The sequence below is a fragment of the Pimephales promelas genome, chromosome 13, assembly GCF_988280905.1.
Source record: "Pimephales promelas chromosome 13, fPimPro1.hap1.1, whole genome shotgun sequence".
Lineage (NCBI taxonomy): Eukaryota > Metazoa > Chordata > Actinopteri > Cypriniformes > Leuciscidae > Pimephales > Pimephales promelas.
Window position 1 is genome coordinate 22,663,776 of NC_142781.1, and position 21,783 is coordinate 22,685,558.

At 35.5% G+C, this 21,783-nt stretch overlaps 2 protein-coding genes across 3 annotated transcripts; one reads left to right on the forward strand and one right to left on the reverse strand.

Moving 5' to 3' along the window:
* rab15 (RAB15, member RAS oncogene family) lies at positions 1-9,290 on the reverse strand. 2 transcript variants are annotated; one of them, XM_039693414.2, is made up of 7 exons: positions 8,669-9,285; positions 2,416-2,476; positions 2,275-2,335; positions 2,067-2,144; positions 1,620-1,709; positions 1,450-1,515; positions 1-1,268 (listed from the first exon to the last, which is right to left on the reverse strand). In XM_039693414.2, the coding sequence occupies exons 1-7, from the start codon at positions 8,790-8,792 to the stop codon at positions 1,110-1,112; spliced, it is 639 nt and encodes a 212-aa protein (XP_039549348.1). In that variant the 5' UTR covers positions 8,793-9,285; the 3' UTR covers positions 1-1,109. The 2 variants fall into 2 exon arrangements, with proteins under 2 accessions (XP_039549348.1, XP_039549349.1); XM_039693415.2 differs by having other exon boundaries at positions 1,106-1,302; positions 8,669-9,290.
* Positions 9,291-10,253: 963 nt separating this feature from the next.
* fntb (farnesyltransferase, CAAX box, subunit beta) lies at positions 10,254-19,896 on the forward strand. The gene is made up of 12 exons (XM_039693393.2): positions 10,254-10,450; positions 11,381-11,445; positions 13,014-13,086; positions 13,980-14,071; positions 16,195-16,341; positions 16,440-16,523; positions 16,806-16,892; positions 17,354-17,483; positions 17,880-18,012; positions 18,182-18,293; positions 18,900-19,014; positions 19,431-19,896. The coding sequence occupies exons 1-12, from the start codon at positions 10,334-10,336 to the stop codon at positions 19,551-19,553; spliced, it is 1,278 nt and encodes a 425-aa protein (XP_039549327.1). The 5' UTR covers positions 10,254-10,333; the 3' UTR covers positions 19,554-19,896.
* The last annotated feature ends 1,887 nt before the right edge of the window (positions 19,897-21,783 follow it).

A 21,783-nucleotide genomic window follows, 5' to 3' on the forward strand; every position in this document is an offset into this window, starting at 1 on the left:
TTTCATAATTAAAGGTTTATTCGTAAATATTTGACCCCCTAAACAGAATCACAACATTACAGTTTAATAAATAACCACATACGTATTTAAATTTCTCTATTATTAAACATATTTCATGAAACAAGTTCTCAGATAGCACAGGTAAACATATCAGCATTATTCAAGAGTTAATTTAAATCAACATAAGTACAATACCACTTGCACATATAAATGCTTCAATAGTGTAATATATACATTGAATCATTAGCAATACAACCCATGTCATTGCAGCGACTCACCCCAGCATTAATGCTGGGAATCCCAACGGTTCATTCTGGATACATTTTTCATACAAGTTAGGATGGGTGAGACGTTAATTAAAGTAGGATAAAAAATATTGTTCGGTGTGCTGTCATAAGTTCATCTTTAGCATTTCAAGAATCATTCATAGAGTAAAAGTTGAAACATTCCAACTATTCTAATCAGCTAAATAGTGATTATTAATAACAAAAAAGAGCTTGATGTAATATCGGTATGAATACCACATTAAATGATAATATTTTTGTACAATATCCTCAGATTAATGAGATAAAAACTCTTGCATTCATTTGCAATCACAGTGGACCAGAAGTTGTAAGCAGCAAGTTTAGCGACAATGTTTTTACAGAAAAGAAGCTTATATTGTTACACTGACATGAGAAACTCTAGCTTCATCAATTCATCACTCAAGAATAGATGTATTACCTTGAAAGTGCATTTAATGAAGGTCAAGTAGGTGCATTCAAGGCTTTAGAGAATTTTATAGAAAGCCATTCAGAAATATTCACAAGAAGTCCCATAGCATAACAAAAGAATGAATACAACATGTTAACATGGACGTTCCAGCCACAAAACCATGTTAAATAAAGCATCCACTCAATGCTTCCTCACACTTAAATCAACCTGTTCTTTATATACAAGATAACTTATAACTAAGAGTGTCTCTAAATGTGTTTAAATGAGCCTAATTAAATAATGTGCAGTTGCACTGAAGTGCCCTTTTGATCGTCTTTTTTTAAACTGAAAAAATATTCAAAATGTAAATGCATCATAAACATGGAAATCAACTGAAAAAATGTCACTTCCTGTCCTCAGCACCAGCAGGACTTACTGGTGTTGTCGCTACCATTACACAATCCTTCCTGCTCCTCCAAAACAGCCAGATTGAACTCCTCATTCATGGATCCTCCCAATAAATCAAGATCCTTCTTATTGGCTTGTAAGACTAATTCAGCCAATCGGGTGAAAGACTGTAATGGAAGGAAAAATATGAACCCTAAATAGCTGTAGACAATAAAAATATGCAAACAAAATGATCAGTTGGTTGCATGAACAACTTGTTTATCCCTTCTTCAAATATCTAAAAAAAGAACAAAACCGATCAACATACAGAAATACTGAAAAGAAAAATGCATACGGGCAGCATTGTACCTCGGTAATGTTGTGGTTGGTAAAGGCACTTGTCTCAAAAAAGTCCATTCCATAAGCCTTGGCAAGCTGGAGCAGAAAAATGAGGTTTATGACATAAATGAGTAAATGTGGAATAAATGGCAGAATGAATGAATGATGCAGCCTACAGGAGGTAAGTATTATTTATTTACCTTATCTCCCTGTTCCGTAGCTACTTGTCTCTTCTGTTCTTCATCAGACTTGTTCCCAACAAGTATCTTCTGCACCTTTTCAGGGGCGTACTGGACAGAACCATAAGAGATTCAACAGAAGCAGATGAACGGAGCAGAGCAGAAACAGATAAATGTCAACGAGACATAGAATTAATTTAACAGGAGTGAGACAGTATCGGTTTAGTACAGTTTGTGTATTGTGACTACTCATCCTGTTTTCTTTTGCACTCTTGTGGCATGGTGGCAATGTTTTTAAATAGAAAATATGAATCATACATACAGTGGGGTCCAAAACTCACAATTAAAATCTGAGATTCAAAGCCATATTTCAGTGTTTTATTTCAGATGATAATATACTGCAACATTAAAAAGGTAAAGGTATGAAAAATATTATTAATAATAATAAAAAATACTCCACAGCCTCACCTCATCTACATCACTGGCCCACTTCATGATGTGCTGGAACGAGCGCTCGCTTGTGATGTCATACACCAGAAAAATGCCCTGTTGATACAGAATCAATCCATCAGAGAATTATCACACAATGGACACCAAAAGGCATCTCTATTAGATCTGAATCATTCAGTAGGTCACAATATGAGTAGTGAGATGTCTTTGGATGTGTGAAGCTCACCTGTGCTCTTCTGTAGTACTGCTTAGTGATGGTCTGATATCTCTCCTGACCTGCCGTGTCCCTGCAGACACAAAGACATCGGATCAGCTAAACCAATTGATCAAATACAGTTATATTATATTAGAGAAAAATAAACCATACCATATTTGTATTCGTACTTTAATGCCATCTATTTCTAAGGTCTTCATTTTGAAATCAACACCTGGAAAAGGAAAACATTTCATAATGATTTCAAATATTTTTAAATAAAATGAGCACTCAATCAATGCTTTCATGGAACCATTCATTTTACTGAACCATTAAAAAAATAAGAGTTGAGTGACTGAAGAATATGCAGAAATGGTGAGAACCACAAGAGAGACTGTTCCTTCTGTTGGTGTGTTTGTTTTTAGAAATATCTTAAGAATTGAATATATTTATTTAGGCATATTACATCAATGGCAAGAACATGTACAGGACAGAACTTAGAGTGGAAATAAGTATTCAGCTTACATGGAGGAGTTGCCCTATTGATATTTAGATTTTTTTTGTAATTTTATGAAACAGTTGACAAGACAAATACTACAAAACAAAAAAAAAAAAAATAATCAAATCTATTGCTAATACTTCAAACCTGTCCTATTGTTGTCTCATTCAAGATGATCTTATGTCATTCAAGAACTGGCTTTTTTGTAATTTAATATTACAAGGGATATTAAAGGCTAAAAGAAAGTAAAGTGATATTAGAGATACACAGATATATATATTTTTAAATGATTAAAGGTACAATATGTAAGCTCTTGACAGAGACGCCGCTCTTGCATGTACTTTAGCCTATTAGACAGGTAAGCAAATGTACATAAAACTAATTAATGTTATATAGCTCAACATGATGAAATGTTAGAATGTGATCAGTGATTTATTTTAACGTTGATCTAGTTTACTGCTAGTCTTATACAGCCAACAAACTAACACATAGAATAACATTATAACTTTCAACATACTCAAAATGCAGTTTACTATGATAGTGTCGACCAAGTGAAACAGCACTGCGTTACCTCACAAGTTTCATTTGTCTAATAAACTTTCGGTAAAATGAAATTTCCTTATTTCTTTATATCCACGAGAATCTGTCTCTTAATAGCAATTGCGTTCTGCTTCATACTACAGTCATGTTAAAAAACATCAATGTATTCAGATCCATCGGCATGACGACAAGTTCCATAATTCTGCTTATGCGTCGTCATCAACCTACGCCTTTGTTACTGTAAGAGATTAGCGACCCCTTGCGGCAAAAAAAAACATTGTAGCTTTAACTTTTAAAACATTAAAAAATAATAATAATTCTAAAAAAAATTTTTTTTTGGATATACGTTGAATATTTCTTATTATCTCCTAATAATGGTTGTTTGTTTGTTAGAAGCAAAAATTGAAACTTCTGCAAAACGAAAGTAGTGAAATGATTTATAATGTATCCCTCTGTTCTAAGATATTGTGATAAAAACTAATTAACATGATTTCCTTCATTAAAATTATGAGTTTAACATTTTATCCAATTTATTTAGACACAAATGAAGTGAACATGAAAATGATGCGCTCTTGTAAGGTGTGAAAACATAACAAGATCTTCTTGAGCCCTGAAAGAAAACACTGTAAAGCTGAAAATTCGAAGAAAATAGCAACTGCAAAAACACAGTATCTGTCAATAAGGTCCACTGCAAGTCCTTCCAGCTTCTGCAATAGTTGTTTCCACTCTCAAGAACATTTATGACCCCAAAACAACAGTAGTTGGGGGTCTCTTCTAGTTTGAACATGCCCCGACTGCAGTGTGAATAAAAAAGGACCAATTAATTCCTTTGTTGGATAGACGAGAAGAATAGAAGATAGCTTGTATAGAGGTCTTCACATATCTAACATGATTTTAGCTAGTTTGTTTCAATTTCAAAGGATTCAATGCAATGCCTGGAACCAGATGGCTTGCTCAAGAAAAAGCAAGTACAAGAAATACTAAAATTAGACATGAGTATAAAGCCATTTTGAATGCAGTTTAATGGCATCTGCAGAGCTTAATAACCTCTGCTTTATCAAACTGCAGTAAATAAAGTCGTGTTAGTGCCCTGAGCTGTCAAATAGGCATATAGAAAGGTCAGTGCTACAGCCACTGAATTGGTGGGCCTGGGGCAAAGGAAAATAATGAAACAGCGGCCTCTACCTTTCTCTCTTTCAGAATTTTGGGCAGTGAAAAGACAACTACTATGCTGTGAAATACTACAAAAATTAAAGAGAAACCAAAACCAACAATTTTGCCTCACCTCAAGTTAACTGTAATTCTGTAAATGTATTTAACATAACAAATTAACAAAACTGTATAGGCTAATTAACATAAAGAAATTAATAGTATTTTATCTGGAAAATGTAAAAGATTATCCACTCACATCAGATGAAGATGGTAGTTTCAGTAGCCAATTACAAGTTGTTTTGTTTTACAGAGAGCGGGTCCGCTCATGGGAGCGGCCATGTTGAATCACATGATTAGCCAGCGTGGTCTCTTTGTTAACATGTCAGTATATCTATAACAATTTCAGGTGCAAAATGTACATCATTTATTAGGTTCAAAGTGTAATGTTGTTTAACATTATGTAATCTTTTGAAAGAGTTTGCATCAGAATTACCATATCAAAACTTTTACTCAATTAAAAGTCTAAGTGCCTACTCAGAAAAATACTAAACGTCTTTTTTATAGTATCCATGTTTTATTGTACTTCAGTGCTTAAAAGTTTTCTAAGCTTTTGAAAACAAGAGGCAGTAGAGACTTTCTCATTTTACTATTTTTGATGCAAAAACTTTGTAAAGAAACCTGTCAAAAATCACAATTTAATTAAGTAAACCAATAGCCTGAAACCTGTTACCTGAGTGTTGTCAGCTAAAATTTTCAGCAGATTTTACAGTGGTTTAACATTTGAATAAAGTGTAATATTAAAGAGCCGCAGTTAACCGTGTTAACAACTCAAATTCATCCATCTACAGTGACAGGTTTTATAAAATCATATTACAATAGCTCAAAGTCACTTTAGGATAAAATTTTACAATTTTAAATAATTTAGATTTAAGTTGCACTTTTAAGTCTACATGAAATTGTAATGGAGTAAAAATGATATTTTTTCACCTTATAAATGAGTATTCAGCAGTTTTAACAGGACTGAAGTAATGTACAGATTCCCCATAATAATACTTAAGTATTGTAGTGAAATATTCTCAAATAAGGATTCTGACCAGAAATATTAAGACAATTAAAGCAGACCTTCAGTTTATCTAATGGTCATTCGACAGACGGTAATAAGTATTTAACTTGTCATAATGTGCCAGAGCTGTAACAATTAAATCATCTCTTTGACACATTCCTTTTTAGACAGTGGCTAATTGGAAATGGAAATAGACAGAAATGCTATGGTGATTAGCACGTACAAATTTAAACACAAGTCCAATTTCTCTAGCGCTGACACTGACAGCATCGCAAACAATTGACTAGAGAAACCAATGAAATAGAGCTTATGGCTTGTTTTGCTTATCATCAAGCTAATCAATCAACAGCCGCTTTCTATAGCAAGAAGAATTCAACATAACAGCATGCTGCCTCAAGGCAAATATAGCTGGTAAGAACCATTAGCTAATGCTTCAAATTAACTTTCAGACCACACAGACATCTCTTCCACCATGAATATTATTCCAGTACAGCGCTTACGATCCTTGACAGCCGAGTATCATAATATATATGGGTCATAGCCCTGCGGACTACAGCTTATTGAACCATGTTTTAGGGCAGGAGCCAGCCATCTCTCAGGACCAGTCAGACTAAAGCTTTTATCCAGCAGTTAAAGATTGTTCTGTATCACATCACTACTTAACAGAAAGAGATCAATCCCACAATATTAAATAAACTCTGGCGGGACAGACAGCAGGCTGCAGGAATGAGTCAGGGCTTCTGATATCGTCATCATCGGGAATAGGAGGGTGTTATGAATATTATGTGCAAGTTCAAGATTAAAGGGATAGTTCACAAAAAAATGAAAATTAAGTAATTAATTACTCACCCCATGCTGTACCAACCCTGTAAGACCTTCGTTCGTCTTCGGAACACAAATGAAGATATTTTTGATTCAGTTTGAGAGGTGGATCACTGCTACATAGGATGCCTGAGGGATTGAAACTTGACGGCCCAGAAAGTCAATGAAGAAAATGTTTAAATATTCCATGTGACAACAATGGCTCAAGTATAAGTTTATCAAGCGACAAGAATACTTTTAGTGCGAAAAAACAAACAAAAATAACGACTTTATTCGAGTATTCCTTTTCTTCCTTGTGGGCCTCAGACGAGAGTTCAAGAGATTTCCACGACGCATGCGCGAGAACTGAACTGAAGTAGTTGAAGGAGATCGCAATTCTCATGCATGCAGCCTATGTAGCAGTGATCCACCTCTCAAATTTAATCAAATTTAATAAAATATCTTCATTTGTGTTCTGAAGACGAACGAAGGTCTTACAGGGTTGGTACAGCATGGGGGTGAGTAATTAATGACTTAATTTTCATTTGTGGGTGAACTAACCCTTTAAGTCACATACCCTGAACTTTTGCAAAATAACAGGCTGACATTCACTCCGCATCCAATGAGGCATGCTTTAATTGAGGGATAAAAATGTTGGTATGTGTTCAGCACCTCAAATGCTTCATTAAAATGAATAGTTCACTTAAAAATGTTGAATTCTGTCATCATTTACTCATCCTCACATCTCCACATGTTCATTTTTGGGCGATATATCCCTTTAAATGTGGCAATGATGATCCAATGCTCTTAAAGTTGGAATAAAAAAATGCATAGAATTAAGTATAGCCCTACACTTCTTTTTTATAAATCTGTTAAACTCAAATGTCCATCACAATACAGAAGCAAACATCTATCGTTAAAAAAAGATGACGACTCATAAAAACATGAGTAGGGGCAGTTCACACAAAAATAACAGTTCAGTCATCATCTACTCACCCTCATGTCATTCCAAACCCATATGACTTTCTTCCCTCTGTGGAACACAAAATTAGATATTTAGCAAACTGTCCAAGCTACTCTTTTCCATACAATGAAATTGTAAAGAGATAATTGTGGTCATCATTCACATTCAATGTATGGAAGAGAGCAAGTTTTGCCAGTTAACTACTTCCATGGTTTCCATGGTAGCAAAACGCAAGTCATAGGGTTTGGAAAGACGTGCACACACTATAAGAATCACTTATTAGTTTGCATGAATGAGAAAAATTAAATATGTTAAATTAAAAAATATTTAGAATGGGTTTGAGGTCAAATTAATGGGCATACTGATGACAATCTGTGAAGAAAAAGTGTATTTATGCATATTTAAAATGTATATGGGAAAATAAAAAATTATGTACTTCTGGAAACTATAGTAAAATAACCTCTCTGTTCATGCTCTTCAAATAAGCTGTTGTCAGGATGTAATTTCAGCACGCTAGGGAAAATGTTCAATTAAACCAAGCACTCACTGTTTAAGATGAAATAGGCCTACCTTTTTAAAACAAAATTTTGTTTTTCATAAAATCCAATCAAGTAAAATAAAAATGATCCCAACAACTTGGGGTGCTTAAAAGCTTGCAGTGATAAAATAGTCCTTTCTGAGAAAATGGCATTAAGAGATTCAATAAAAACCTTTACATATTTCTCACAAATGAGATGATACGAAAACTTTCAATTGAGTTAAACCTGATTTCCATTTCATATCAATACAAAGTACTTGCATAAAACAGTGTGAGTCGGAACGGCTGACAGGACACATATATGCACCAACCTATAATATTACATACTAAGATATTTTGATATTTTACTTAGATACTTTGATAAAGGAAGATATTTTAAAGAACGATTGGAACCAAACAGTTGTTTGGCACCATTGACTTCCATAGTAGAAAAAAATACTATGGAAGTCAATGGTGCCAAAGTTCCAATTGTTCTTCACAATATCTTCCTTTGTGTTCATCAGAAGAAAGAAATTATACAGGTTTGCAACAACTTGAAAGTGAGTAAATGATGACAGAATTTTCATTTTTGGGTGGAGTATCCCTTTAAGATATCTCAGGACAATCTAAAGCAAACATAGGCTATGTTTTTTGACAGCAGTCAGTGTAAATATGCAGCATTTTAAGACCACACACACAAAGAGTCAAGCATTTCAGAAAGAACTAGAAAAGGTTGTGTAAATGCATCTCACTATGTGGTGTAATTCTCAAGCCATTATTTTCACGGCTCATAGACTATAATGGCCCTGCGCTGCTATGGGTTTTTTCTTATCGGCATGTGCTGTTTGTTCTGCAACTCTTTCAACGAATGCATGAAAGTAACACTCTTACCGATTGTGGAAATGTGAGAGGGATGAAATTCATTGTCCGTGAATCTGCATAATAAACAGGTTTTGCCGACACCGGAGTCTCCGAGAAGCAGAAGTCTAAACAGCACATCATACTGTTTGGCCATGGTGTCTTATGGTCACAATTACAGGAACTCAGCGTCGGGTTTCCATGTCCACCCTCTTCAAAGTATCATCTTCTCGCCTTTTCCATCAACCGGTCCGTGCCGAATGACTGTGTAGATAAAGCAGTAGTCGATGTAAGCAGAAACCAGTCAGTAACGCTGCTGTCTGTGGTGGGTGCGGTGGGCTACAATAGCTATGCTCTCTGGACGTTTCACCGACATCCTTCACACCTCAGGAAATGGGTGGAGATAACGGGCACACACACAGCATCATGCTTTTGTAAATGTACCTCGTTTTTTTATATATATATACCAAGACGGCGTTCAGAAAAATCATTTAGCCTATAATAATTTACAACCTAATTATAGCCTAAATAATATAAACGGCGGCATAACTTTCAATCTGGAATATAAGCATTTCAGTCATAAATTCATAGTAAATCCGTTTTTCTGTTGACAACCAAAATATATTGACCACGTCAAAGGAGTAAATCTACATGGGGATGATGATGGCTTGTTATAATTAGCGATGGCCGATTTGTGACCTCATAGTTCTGTAGAGTCGAATCTGTCCATGAATCAACTGAGTCGGTTCACAAAACCGGACTGAATAATTTGTTCACGATTTTTTGAGACACTTTAGACAACATAGAGTTGGCTTAAATGTATTATTCTATTAAAACTTTCAAACATGTTTTCAGCCAGAAGATGTAAATTAATTTTAGTATCTTTTAATGTAAATATAAGTTATATTTAGGACTCAAAATACCTGTTTGAGCCGAATCATGGTCACTAAAATTAAATCAGCAAAAACTAATAATCAGCAATATGTTTATAAGTATTACTTTAAAAATTATACTGTACACTCATTCAGGACAATCTTCAAAACTTTACATGGTAGATATAAAACACATGAAAAAAACACTCATTCATTAGCAATTAACACAAAATTGAATATAAAATAAAATAAATAGCCTACACTTACACAAAGACACGGTTTAAACAATTATAGCCAATTCATGATAAAAAAAATAAAATAAATCGATGTCACGCAAAGATGTTTTATATTTATTCTTTTACGCCATGATCGAAATACGCATCACTGGATCTTTTATGAATTGTTTCTTTGTGTATTTTTATTTATTTATTCATTTATTTTACTTAAATGAAAAAATTGTAAAGCATGGATATGTTTGTGTGTGTATATGTCTGTCTATATATATATATATATATATATTTGTTGTTTTATTTTTGATGCTTATATTATATTATATGAGAAATGTGTTAACCTTTTTATTTCTGTTTGGGGTTTGAAAGTATCTGACTAATTTTTGTAATTTACAATGAAAAAAAAAAACGTTTCTTTGTAATGAACTGTTTGAGAGAACCGTCTCGCAAATCTTCGCTTCAATACCGCTTCTCAAATGTGCCTTCATGCTTCCCGTACTTGAGTTCCTAAGTCACTTGCCTCCATTGAGTAAACCCCGCCCACGCTGTCTTGACATTTGCTATGCTGGAAAACTGTTCCCTGTCTATTCCAGTGCATGTTTTCAAACCTCATCATGGAAGAGTCGTCTCCACCTCTGCGATGCTTTCATGAATCACACATCTCTGAGCTTTTCAACGATGACGGCGTGCAAACGGTGACTTCAAAAGAACAGGTGGGCTTAACTCTTAGTATTAGTTAGCTAATTGGTGCTAGCACAGAGCTAACTGTATATTTACTCTGCTTTTGTGCTTCACATTGTGCTAAAAGATACAGTAGTGCTGCTAGTGTATACCGAAAATCCTGCGGTGTGTTCTGCACGTGGAGAATATAATTATACTAATAACATGGCGTCACCCATTACGTGTTCCTCTAGTTCTGTTACAATGCTGTAAATAATATTTATTTAAAAGATTAGCTGACCAAAAACTGATATTTTGTCATCATTGTTGGAAAATACAACATGAGAGAGTGTAAATAATGACAGACTTGTCATGTTTGAGTGAACTATCCCTTTATAAACGTTTTTGAACATTGCCCTGTCAGGAACAATGGTATATTTTACCACTATGAGAATGTGCTGCTGATACTTCACTGGTTTATGTTATGTTGTACTGTAATGTATGATCTGCATTATTATCATATGGGTGGTTGACAGTTAACTATGAAAAGTTATAAAGTGAAAGATGATATTTACATATTTACTAATACAAGGAACATTTGCTTCAAAGACTTTTGAAATTATGCATGCATTAAAATTATATTGTACTTTTTATAACATACATAATACAATTATATAATTACATAAGGATTAATTATTATTATTATTATTTTACCTCAGAATTTTCAATCACTGGTAGAGATTCCAGTACACACTACTAAATCATACTATGATTTTCAAAATAAATTAAGCCAGTTGACCATTTTTGTGTCTTTGAATGACACGCTGAACAGGATGTGATGTCAGCCACTCATATGTGCACAGTCAGCATCAACCACAATGATCCTTCTGTTAGCATGTCATTTGGCTAGCTGTTGTTGTCACATTTTCTGTTTGGTTATTTCACCTCCACATTTTTGTTTCCTGTTTTATGATTGAATCCAGAGAAAAGTTGAATGCAGTATTCAAGAGGTATACAGTGTTTACCAACAAATTCACACCTCACCACAGTAAGTAAAGTTCAGCCTTTTCTGGCCATTAATACAAAGGATCTCCACAATATTGAGTTTCAATGTGCTGCTTTTGGACTGCAAAGTACATATTTTGTGTGAGACGATGTCTTTGTTTGGCAGCAAAACCAACATCAGATTGTCCACTGCTTGTGTCTGCTGTGTATGTTTTGTAGCACTCTTTTTTTTCCACCCATTTGTATTACTTTGTAGCAGCATCACATCATATGCAGGAAAACCTAAAGTCTATATATACTAGTGAAATTCGCCTCGCGTACAGCTAATTTTCTCCTCCTTCCACCACAGCATGACGTCTGTGTATTTCAGAACTTATTTCCTCTATACTGAGTGCACTTTCAGATGAAATAAGACACCCAGCCAGATGTGATTAAAACTGATGTAATCAGACTGCAAGAAAAAAGTTGTGTAACTTAATCATTTAGAAGACATGCTGTAGTTAGTAGCACATCAGCTGTTCTTGCACATATCCAGATGGTACATTTTGTTGTGTTGTCATATTTACAGCTTTTTAATTTTACACTAAGAAAACACACTCGTAGGTGCTACAGACATTCATTTGGGGAATTCAATCAGATGATTCCATGCTTACCATTTATTGCGCGTAATATTAATATGATGACATGAGGTTATTGTGGTGCAGAAAACGGTGAATCATTTTTTACATGAATAATTAAGTAATAATTACATGCACTACTGCTTCAAGGTCAGTAGGATTAAGTAAATGAATACTTAATGCATCAGGAGTCATTCAATTTATCATTATTCACAGTAAAGACATTCACAATGTAAACAAAGTAAATGCTGTTTTTTTTTTAAATTTTCTATCAAACAATCCTAAAAAAATATTTTTTCCCTTCTAAATATTAAGCAGCACTGATAATAATATAAGCTGTTTCTTTTGCACCAAATCAGCTTAATAGAATGATTTTTATCATGTAACTGAAGAAAAAAATTAAAAAATAAGAGTTGATTTAAATAGTTTACATCCACACACTGTCAATTAAGTTATAGTTCATTTCAAGCATGAAAGGACAAATTAATTTTCCCGCGAGGGAAACACAACACATTAACTTCAGCATTACTTCTCATGAAACTTGCCTGTTGAAGAAGGCCATAAGTTGCTCTAATCAACTTGTCACAATGTAATGAATGCAATGTTTTTTTGGCTCAGATCAAGGGTTAAGGATCTGTTCTCTCAGCTGAGGTACCCTCAAATTAGGCATGCCCCGGCACCTCTGCGGCCAGCACTGAAGTCAAGCGTACTGTGTGTAGGCTGTGTTCTGACTCACTGACTCTATCATTTTAACACTAACGCTTCCTTTGATGGGGATAATTGGAGGATGTCAGCTCAGTGTGAACTTGCTCTGTACAAATAAGTTGTTGCCTTTTAGTGAGCTACTGTAAATCTTTGAAAAGTTGAAATTGATCTTTTGCCACATTGTGAATAAGGAGATCATTTAATGTAAAAATTATTTAGAACATAATTTGCAATAGCTAGATTCTAATAAGATGGTTAAATAGATTACTCTACACTTTTTTTTTTTCAGGCCCGCTTTACTGAGGGAACAACACTATCATTATCTGAAGAAAGGGTTACGCCATCTATCTGACACATATGAGGTAAACAATGTCTTGTTGTGAAATGTCAATGTCTTGAAAAGAAAAATAGTTCACCCAAAAAAGAAAATTCTGTCTTTTTTTACTCACCCTCATGTTGTTTCGGGCCTGTATGAAAACAACAAATGTATCTAGCATAATGTTTTCAAACCAAAAACGGGGGGGGGGGCAAGAGTCTTTGTCTGCGGAAAAAATATGATAATAAAAAAAATAGAATCCCTGCACTTTTTTTTCGGTGCGTAGATCCATAAAAATATCAATAACTTCAAATAAAAAAACAAAATATCCGCTCTCGCTATTTTACTTTATTTTATAAAATACATAATTTAACATCTACAGATATTGACATTATTATTGTTTCATTCTGCTTTATGAACTCTGGTTGATAATCATGAGAATAACCACAACTTATGTTTATTTTATTGATGGATATGGTACCCAAAACTTAAGCAAATAATATTTTCATGGCAAGACAATGGCAAGACAATATTTTAATTGAGCAGCTTAGATATTCTGCTAAATAGCTGATTTTTGGGTATACTTTAAAAAGTATGCCATACAGGTTTAAAATGACATAAGGGCGTGTAATTGATGACATAATTTTTATTTTTGGTTGAAATACCCTTTTAACAGCTTAGTTAAAAAAAAAAAGTTGTTTAGTTTTGTTGTTAACACAAACACAGAAAATGAGTTTTACACAAGGCCATTTAGCATCCACAGACCTGCTCATTTAAGACTATGTGATGCATTATTTGTGTCTGTGAGTGTGCGGGAGAGAGAGAGAACACCATGCTTCTAGTTTTTGTGTATTTGTACGGGAACACCATGTTCCTGAGCAGCTCTGTGTGTAAGAGTGCTGGTAATGGATGCTAAATCTGCATGTTGTCTGGCTTCAGTGTTTGGATGCCAGCCGGCCTTGGCTCTGCTATTGGATCCTGCATAGTCTGGAGCTGCTAGAGGAGCCTGTGCCGCCAGCTGTTACCTCTGAGTGAGTACCAGCCCTTCTCTGCACATCATTATCAGTGTACACATGGCATGGAGGGAGGCAGGTGTTTAGGTCCCCTTACCCAGTTACTATCCTACAGATAATGTCAAAGTTACATCAAGCTGTGACACAGATGCTTGCTTTCTCAATGCAAACTGCTGCTGGGGTTAACCTTTATATCATAGGTGGTTATTACTTTGAAACTGGAAATAAATAAAAATATTTTATTCAAGTGACTGTGTTAAAGAGGTGAATTCATAAGTAGTAGTGTATTATATTTTGTTGTTATTTCTGTGTACCTTAATGTTTGTTAATTCAAGCTTTTTCATTTGCCGTTTTTGCATTTAGATTACCCTCACCATCATCTTTAAAAACACTCTATTTCTAAATGAAAATTAATTTTTCCTACTGTACATTACAATTTTGTTGTGTCTACATTTAATTGTAGAATTTCAAAGGACTGATTTTAGGTTTTGTTTCCATCTTATACTAAATAGATTTCTAATATCTGCCATTTATCGGCTGTTGTTAATAACATGAAAATAAATGAAAGTAATTTCTCTAGTGAATTTCTGGCTTCTTGTGTACATTTTTATTAGGGCTGTCAAACGATTAATCGCATCCAAAATAAAAGTTTGTGTTTACATAATATATGTGGGTGCACTGTGTATAATTATTATTTATATAAATACACACACATGCTTGTATATATTTAAAGGTGCAATGTGTAACAAAGTTGAGTATCTATTAACAGAAATGCAATATGACATCCATAACTATGTTTTCAGTGGTGTATAAAGAACTTACTTAATTAGCCGTAATGTTTTTATTACCTTAGAATGAGACATTAATAGCTCCATAACCGAGGGAATCCCCTTCTATGAAGGTCGCCATGTTGTGACGTCATATTCCTACCGTAGCCGAACGCGAACAAACAGCGCTACAGAACGCGTTTCATCACTACCTTGAAAGAGAAGTAGCGGAAAGCTGGAAGCTAGCCTTACACTCCGTGAGTAGTGACTTTTCCCTTGTGAGTGGTGTAAAATATGTAGTTGGGATTGTTTCATGTAACTTAGTTCTCCCTCGCTGTGTTATGGGTTTGTTATGTTGGGGATAGATGTGCTGTTACGTTCGTGAGACAGCTGATGATTAGTATTCATGTCATTGACCGTAAAACAGTACGTTACAGGAATCACTAACCCGTCGATAGAGACTTTTACTAAAGTATTTTATCACTAAAGTCGATCGCGAAGAATTTTAAAAATCAGAGAAAAAAAGCCTATTGTGTGTAGTAAATAGTATCTATGGGATGCGGAGATGACATGATTGTAACAGCGCGCGCACTTCCGACCTTTGGACTCATGCAGACGCGTCCCAGCTCAGCCACAGTAACTGCTCATATTAGCCAGCTAAACTATTACTACCCTGTTAGAAAAAATATATAGCTGCTCCCTCGCTGTATTATGGGTTTGCTACAGTATGTGGGGAGAAATGTGCTGCTGGTTACGTTTATGAGACAATCAGCTGATTATTATTTTATTAAATTATATATTAAAACCCTTGATCCTCACCTGACTATGGCTTTGTAAACAGACAGTATTCATGATGTGGTTTATAATGGACTGTGGTACAGAAACAGTGACAATGTTACACACTCTTGGCTTACTCTGGCTATTCTCTGCTGTCTCAGCCGACGAGTTGTTTGTCCCGTTTTAGCAACCGTAGCTTCTTCGAAAGGGAGGGGTGAGCAGTGGGCTGAGCCCTTAGTGCAAACCTGGTGCAAACTCGCAACCGAACCACTAGATGTCGCTAAAAGTCACACATTGCTCCTTTAAGAAATATTTCCATGTATATACTGTGTATAGATTTATTTATGTTATATATAAATATAAATATTTTAGATATAAATATTTTTTTCAATATACATGCATGTGTGTGTATTTATATTTCTATATATACAAAATAATTATACACAGTGCACCCACATATAATATGTAAACACCAACTTTTATTTTGGATGTGATTAATCGCGATTAATCGCTTGACAGCCCTAATTTTTAGTTCTTCTCATTCATTTACATACCTGTTGATGTAAATATATCACAACCTTGAATGTTGTCTGTTAGTGTGTGCCAGTTTCTGGCCAGATGTCAGAGCCCGACGGGTGGCTTTGGTGGAGGTCCGGGTCAGCACTCTCACCTGGCACCCACCTATGCGGCTGTCAACGCCCTTTGCATTCTGGGTACAGAGGAGGCATACAAAGTCATCAACAGGTTTCACGTTTGCTTCATATTATCGTCTGTTTACCTTCACATGTTGTGTGGATCATATTGCCATAGTAGCACATTCTGTCTGCCCCCTCCCCCATCAGAGAGAAGCTCCTGGACTTCCTGTACTCTGTGAGGCAGCCAGATGGCTCCTTTGTGATGCATGTGGGTGGGGAGGTGGACGTCAGGTGAGTTCTGTCTCTGTGCTTTCAACATACCCTGAAGCATCTTTATAACACCCATACATTTTTTTTATTCTCCCTGTGGTGATGTTACTATACTGAGGGATTCTTTAGGAGTGACCTTTAATTGTTGCCAACAGACAGATTAGTGCTATTAAAAGTGATTTATGTTCAACAAAGGTTAGCGCTGATCCTACAGACTTTCAGTCTTATTCTAATAATGTAACTTGTGGTTGTTGACATGCATAGTTATGATCAGTGTCTGCCTGTTTGTGTCTGATCTGATAGGAGTGCATATTGTGCAGCTTCTGTGGCTTCACTCACTAATATCATCACTCCCACCTTGTTTAATGAGACGCACACTTGGATACTCAGGTAATTACTTCCACATTCACTTTCATTCAGATTGTGTTAGGGTCAGTGTTATTTTAGGATTATTTATATACTATTATAGGATTTATTAATGCTTTGAATTAGCTTTTATTTTTATATTTTACATTTCGTTTTGTTACTTTTATTTGGGTTTTTTTATATTTCTATTTAGATTTGATTTCATTTTGGATTTTCATTTTAGTACTTTAACTTATTTTTTTCAGTTAGTTGTTTAAATTTTTCATATATTTATATCAGCAAGTATAAAGAAGTTCAACTTTTTAAGAATGCATCTCCAGACCATTCCCCCCCCATTCCTCTGCCATGTGTCTCACAGTTTAGGCAAAAACAAACATTTAAAACATTTTCCTCTCTGTCCCGAAAAGAGTTAAATCTCAGCACAATATATTTCTGAGAATGAATCCCATAAATACTAAGATGTTGTGCTTTCCTTTGAACCGCAGCTGTCAGAACTGGGAGGGCGGTTTAGGTGGAGTGCCAGGACTTGAGGCACATGGTGGCTACACCTTCTGTGGTACTGCTGCCCTAGTCATACTGGGCAAAGAACACATGCTGGATCTCAAAGCCTTGTTAGTAAGTCCTTTGTCTTGCCTTGTTTTGTTTTGTCTACACTTCCACCTTTGATTTAACCTGGCTCTTCCTGTCCATTAGAGTGAATAAACTGAGGTTTATGAGATGCGTTAAAGGTCAGTTGTGTGTATCCTGAACTTAGGAGGAGAAGCATCTCATTACTGGTCCCTCAGGGACACTAAACATGCTTGGATATATTAACATCAGTGTGCCGCAATGTTGTATATGCTTAGATCAGCAGATATTCATGGTCTTTGGCAGACATTAAAATTAGGGTGTTTTACAATCCCAGGGCACAGACAGATTTCTCTGGACGATAAGGCAGCAGCACTAATGATATTCATGCTGATTCTTGTAAACCTGTAAATTGGAGGCTTTTCTCTCTTTTTCCTTCATTAGCGCTGGGTAACCAGCAGACAAATGCGTTTTGAAGGTGGATTTCAAGGCCGCTGTAACAAGCTGGTGGATGGGTGTTACTCCTTCTGGCAAGCAGGACTATTACCATTACTCCACAGGGCTCTTTTTAAAGAAGGTGAAAACATGATATTGAGAAAATCAAGCGATTGAAAATACTACACGGTTCTTTGTGTTTTTCCCCCATGTATTTTGTGTCAAAATATAAACTCAAGATGGATATTTTGGGGTCTAATGTCATGTATAGTAATTTAACCTATGAAGACAATATTACTGTGTGTATATAGGAGACTCAACGCTGAGTTTGAGTAGCTGGATGTTTGAGAGAAAGGCCCTGCAGGAATACATCCTCCTCTGCTGCCAGAATCCTGCTGGAGGCCTTCTGGACAAACCGGGCAAGTGAGTACAGCTCGTACACACACAAATATAAAATAGTCTCTAAGCTTGTAATAATATCACCAGTAATGTGTCAAATAAAACTGATTCCAAGGCCTCCCATTGTCCCCAAAAATATTTGAATGCCTCATAACTTTTACAGTTGGTTGTGATTTACTGGATAAGGATTTTTACAAATATTTTTTACTTACAATTTCTACCAATAAAATATGTTAAGAACTTGGCATGACATGAAGAATTCATAAATGTAGTTAGATAATGTTCTTGTCTAGAGTTTGTGTGGAGCAAAACTTTGCACGTTGTGAGTGAATCATTCTTTTGAATGGATTCTTTTCAATAAAGCGGTTCACAAACTAGTCTGAATGATTAGTTAGCGAATCTGATTTTGTACGTGTTCTTTTCAAGTAACTAACAAAGAGAAATACGTCTAGCTGGAAAGGTCATAAAAATCCGTTGGCCTGTTACAGGCCATTACATCTATTTTGTTTAACTGTAAGAATCAAAGTTTAATTAAAATGTGAAAAATACAACTGTATATAATTTTGTCCTTTTACTAACTATACAGACCAAACCAGAGTTTCATTGTAGTTGATCATTCATTCCCTACAGGTCTAGAGATTTCTACCACACATGCTACTGTCTGAGTGGACTCTCAATTGCACAGCATTTCGGAAACAAAGACCTCCATAATGAGCTGATCCTCGGTCGAGATGAGAACAGGCTGGTAAGAGATATATTAAAAATTCAGTTTAGCCCAGCCACATTGAGAATAATGAATTAAAGTGTTCGTTCACCCCAAAATGAAACTTCTGTCAGTAATTACTCACCCTCATGTTGTTCCAAACACAAATTTAGATATTTATGATTAAATCTGAGAGCTGGATCACTCCTCCATAGGCTTCTAAGGGATCGAAACTTGCCGGCCCAGAAAAGTTATTAAAGACATCGTTCAAATAGTCCAAGTGGCTACAGTGGCTCAATCTTTAAGTTTATCAAGCAACGAGAATGTTTTTTTGTGCACAAAAAGTATTCTCGTCACTTGATAAACTTAAGGTTGAAGCACTGTTTCCACTGAATTTTCATCTTGGGGTGAACTAACCCTTTAATATAACTAAATGTTCTCATATTTCTTCTTTTCAGGCACCAACTCATCCAGTTTACAACATCTGTCCAGAGAAGGTCTGCCAGGCGATTCAACATTTCCACACGTTACCTGTTCCACTTCAGACGGGAGCTACAGCAAATGAGATGGAACAGTCATAGACTTTTCTCTTTTTTTTTTAATTGTAAAATGTTTGGGGATTTGATCTAGCTTGACCTAACGCAGAGACTTCTTCTGTAAATGCTGTAGCCAAATGTCCTTTGCTGGTCTGTAAGCATCTACAGGTAGGGAAACACTCCGCCGGCCTGACATACTACAGCTTCAGCATGGGGTTGTAGGTTTTAGCTAGGGACAATGGTAGAGACTGACTAGGCAAGGTGTTTTTCATGCACCAGTCATTGATATTTTATTGCACATACCAGCTTATTTTGGGCTTTTGCAAACGTTTCCCAAAGTGCATGTGGCAGTAGGTTCTGGACCGAAATAAAGACTTGGATGAAGGTGTGTTTTTATTTTTCGGTTGGTGTATTATCTATATTCACCATGGGCAATCCATTATTTGACTTTTATTTCTGTCATCTCTAATTAATGAGTGCTATCTGACATAAAACAAAAAACTGTCAAATATATGGAAATAGTCTTGGTACAACAAGCTCTCAGCTACTCAGTCATGAGTACAGCGTTTACATTTTGTAATTTTTTTTGTCACCTTTGCTGTTTAATGAGCATTACAATTGTTTTCAATAATTCAATCATCATACTTTTAATCTGAATATGCTGGTATGAAGTATCAAAACAGAATGGCATTTCATCTTATTACATTAAAGGAACAGTTTGTCCAGTTTGTTTACCCACTCTCATGTCTTTTCAAACCGTATGACTTTTTTTTTTGTGGGACAGCATGATGACATTGGTGTCCATCAATTAAAGTGAATGAGGAATGAGGCTGGTTTTGTGTGTGTGCATTAATGTATTTTATTCCATAAATGTCTAATCCAAATTTGTTTATTCAAATAGTATTAAGGGCATTCACATCTTTTGATTTGTACCTTTGACTATGCAGAAAAATTAATGAGATTTAAGAGCTATGATAGAGAAAATTGTCAATGAATAATGTAAATTTTCAATTATTGCTTACACAAAGCTGTTTAATGCCTTCAGAAAACCTTTGAAAACCTTTAATAATATCGACCACTGTTTTTAATCTTAACATGGATTTATTAAAAATGATCCGACCTTAAATCATACAGGTTTGAACTATGAGGGAGAGTAAATGATCTGGGGGGGGGGGAAACAATACATTCATGAATATAAATTTTCAAAGCTATGCCATGCGTTTGCAAACATTTATGGCCATTATAACATTGATGCACACCAGTAATGTTTTTAGCTAAGGCACATTTAAAAGAACTACTTAAATGTCTTAATTTAACTAGTGAATAATCCTGGCTTAAACCGGGGACACACGACTGTGAGGCCGATTATGATTGTAATTTGATACTTACTACTACTGATCATGCTCAAACGCGGTGAGTCAGAGACAGTTACGTTCAGTCAGTGTTTAGCCTACTTTAAAATCTGCTCCAGTCCTCGGAAACAGTCTGTAAGTGTGTTCACTGTTCAGTAGGGTTGGGTATCGTTTGAATTTGAACGATTCAGATTCCGATTGCGATTCCTTGTTTCGATTCCGGTTCCTAACGATTCTCGATTCCGATTCTTTTAAGAGGCAGGGTCAAAAAAGTTTAGCTAACCTTGCAAACCAACGGCCTTTCTGAAGGAAATAATCCTTTCTGAAGGAAATAGTCCTTCTGTAAAAATACTCCTTTTGTCACAAATTTTGCCAAGATTTCGTTATTTTTAGAAAAGTGAAGCCACACTTTGGATCGCCGACGTAAGGTACTCATGTTCGACTCGCGTGGTTATGCCAACACTTTCGGTAGACGCTTCTTCGTTGGTGTTGTTCAGCGGTTTCTTCTTCCGCTCGGCGGACTGTGAATATCGAAACTAGGAATCGAAATTTTAACTTTTGAACGATTCCGAGAAAAAAAGTTAGTCTCGGTTCCAATCGATACTGGATACCCAACCCTAGTGTTCAGTCTTGAATGTTTCAGCTAGTCAAGTTGGTTCACTTTGAAATTATTTTTCGATATGTTTTAGCTTACCTCAAGTGCATCCAAGATGTTGTAGGTGTCTTTGTTTCCACAGTATTTTCAATTTTGATATTTTTCGGTCAAACCGTTGTTGTCTATCAGTCATACACTGGAGGTTAAGGGGGTCCCTGGATTCACCTCAAAGAGCATGCACAGAGAAGTCAACATTAAACATGATTGAATGACTCGTAAATCTAAGTACACATTGATAGCCTAAGACACGAAACGAGCGGTTTGTGTG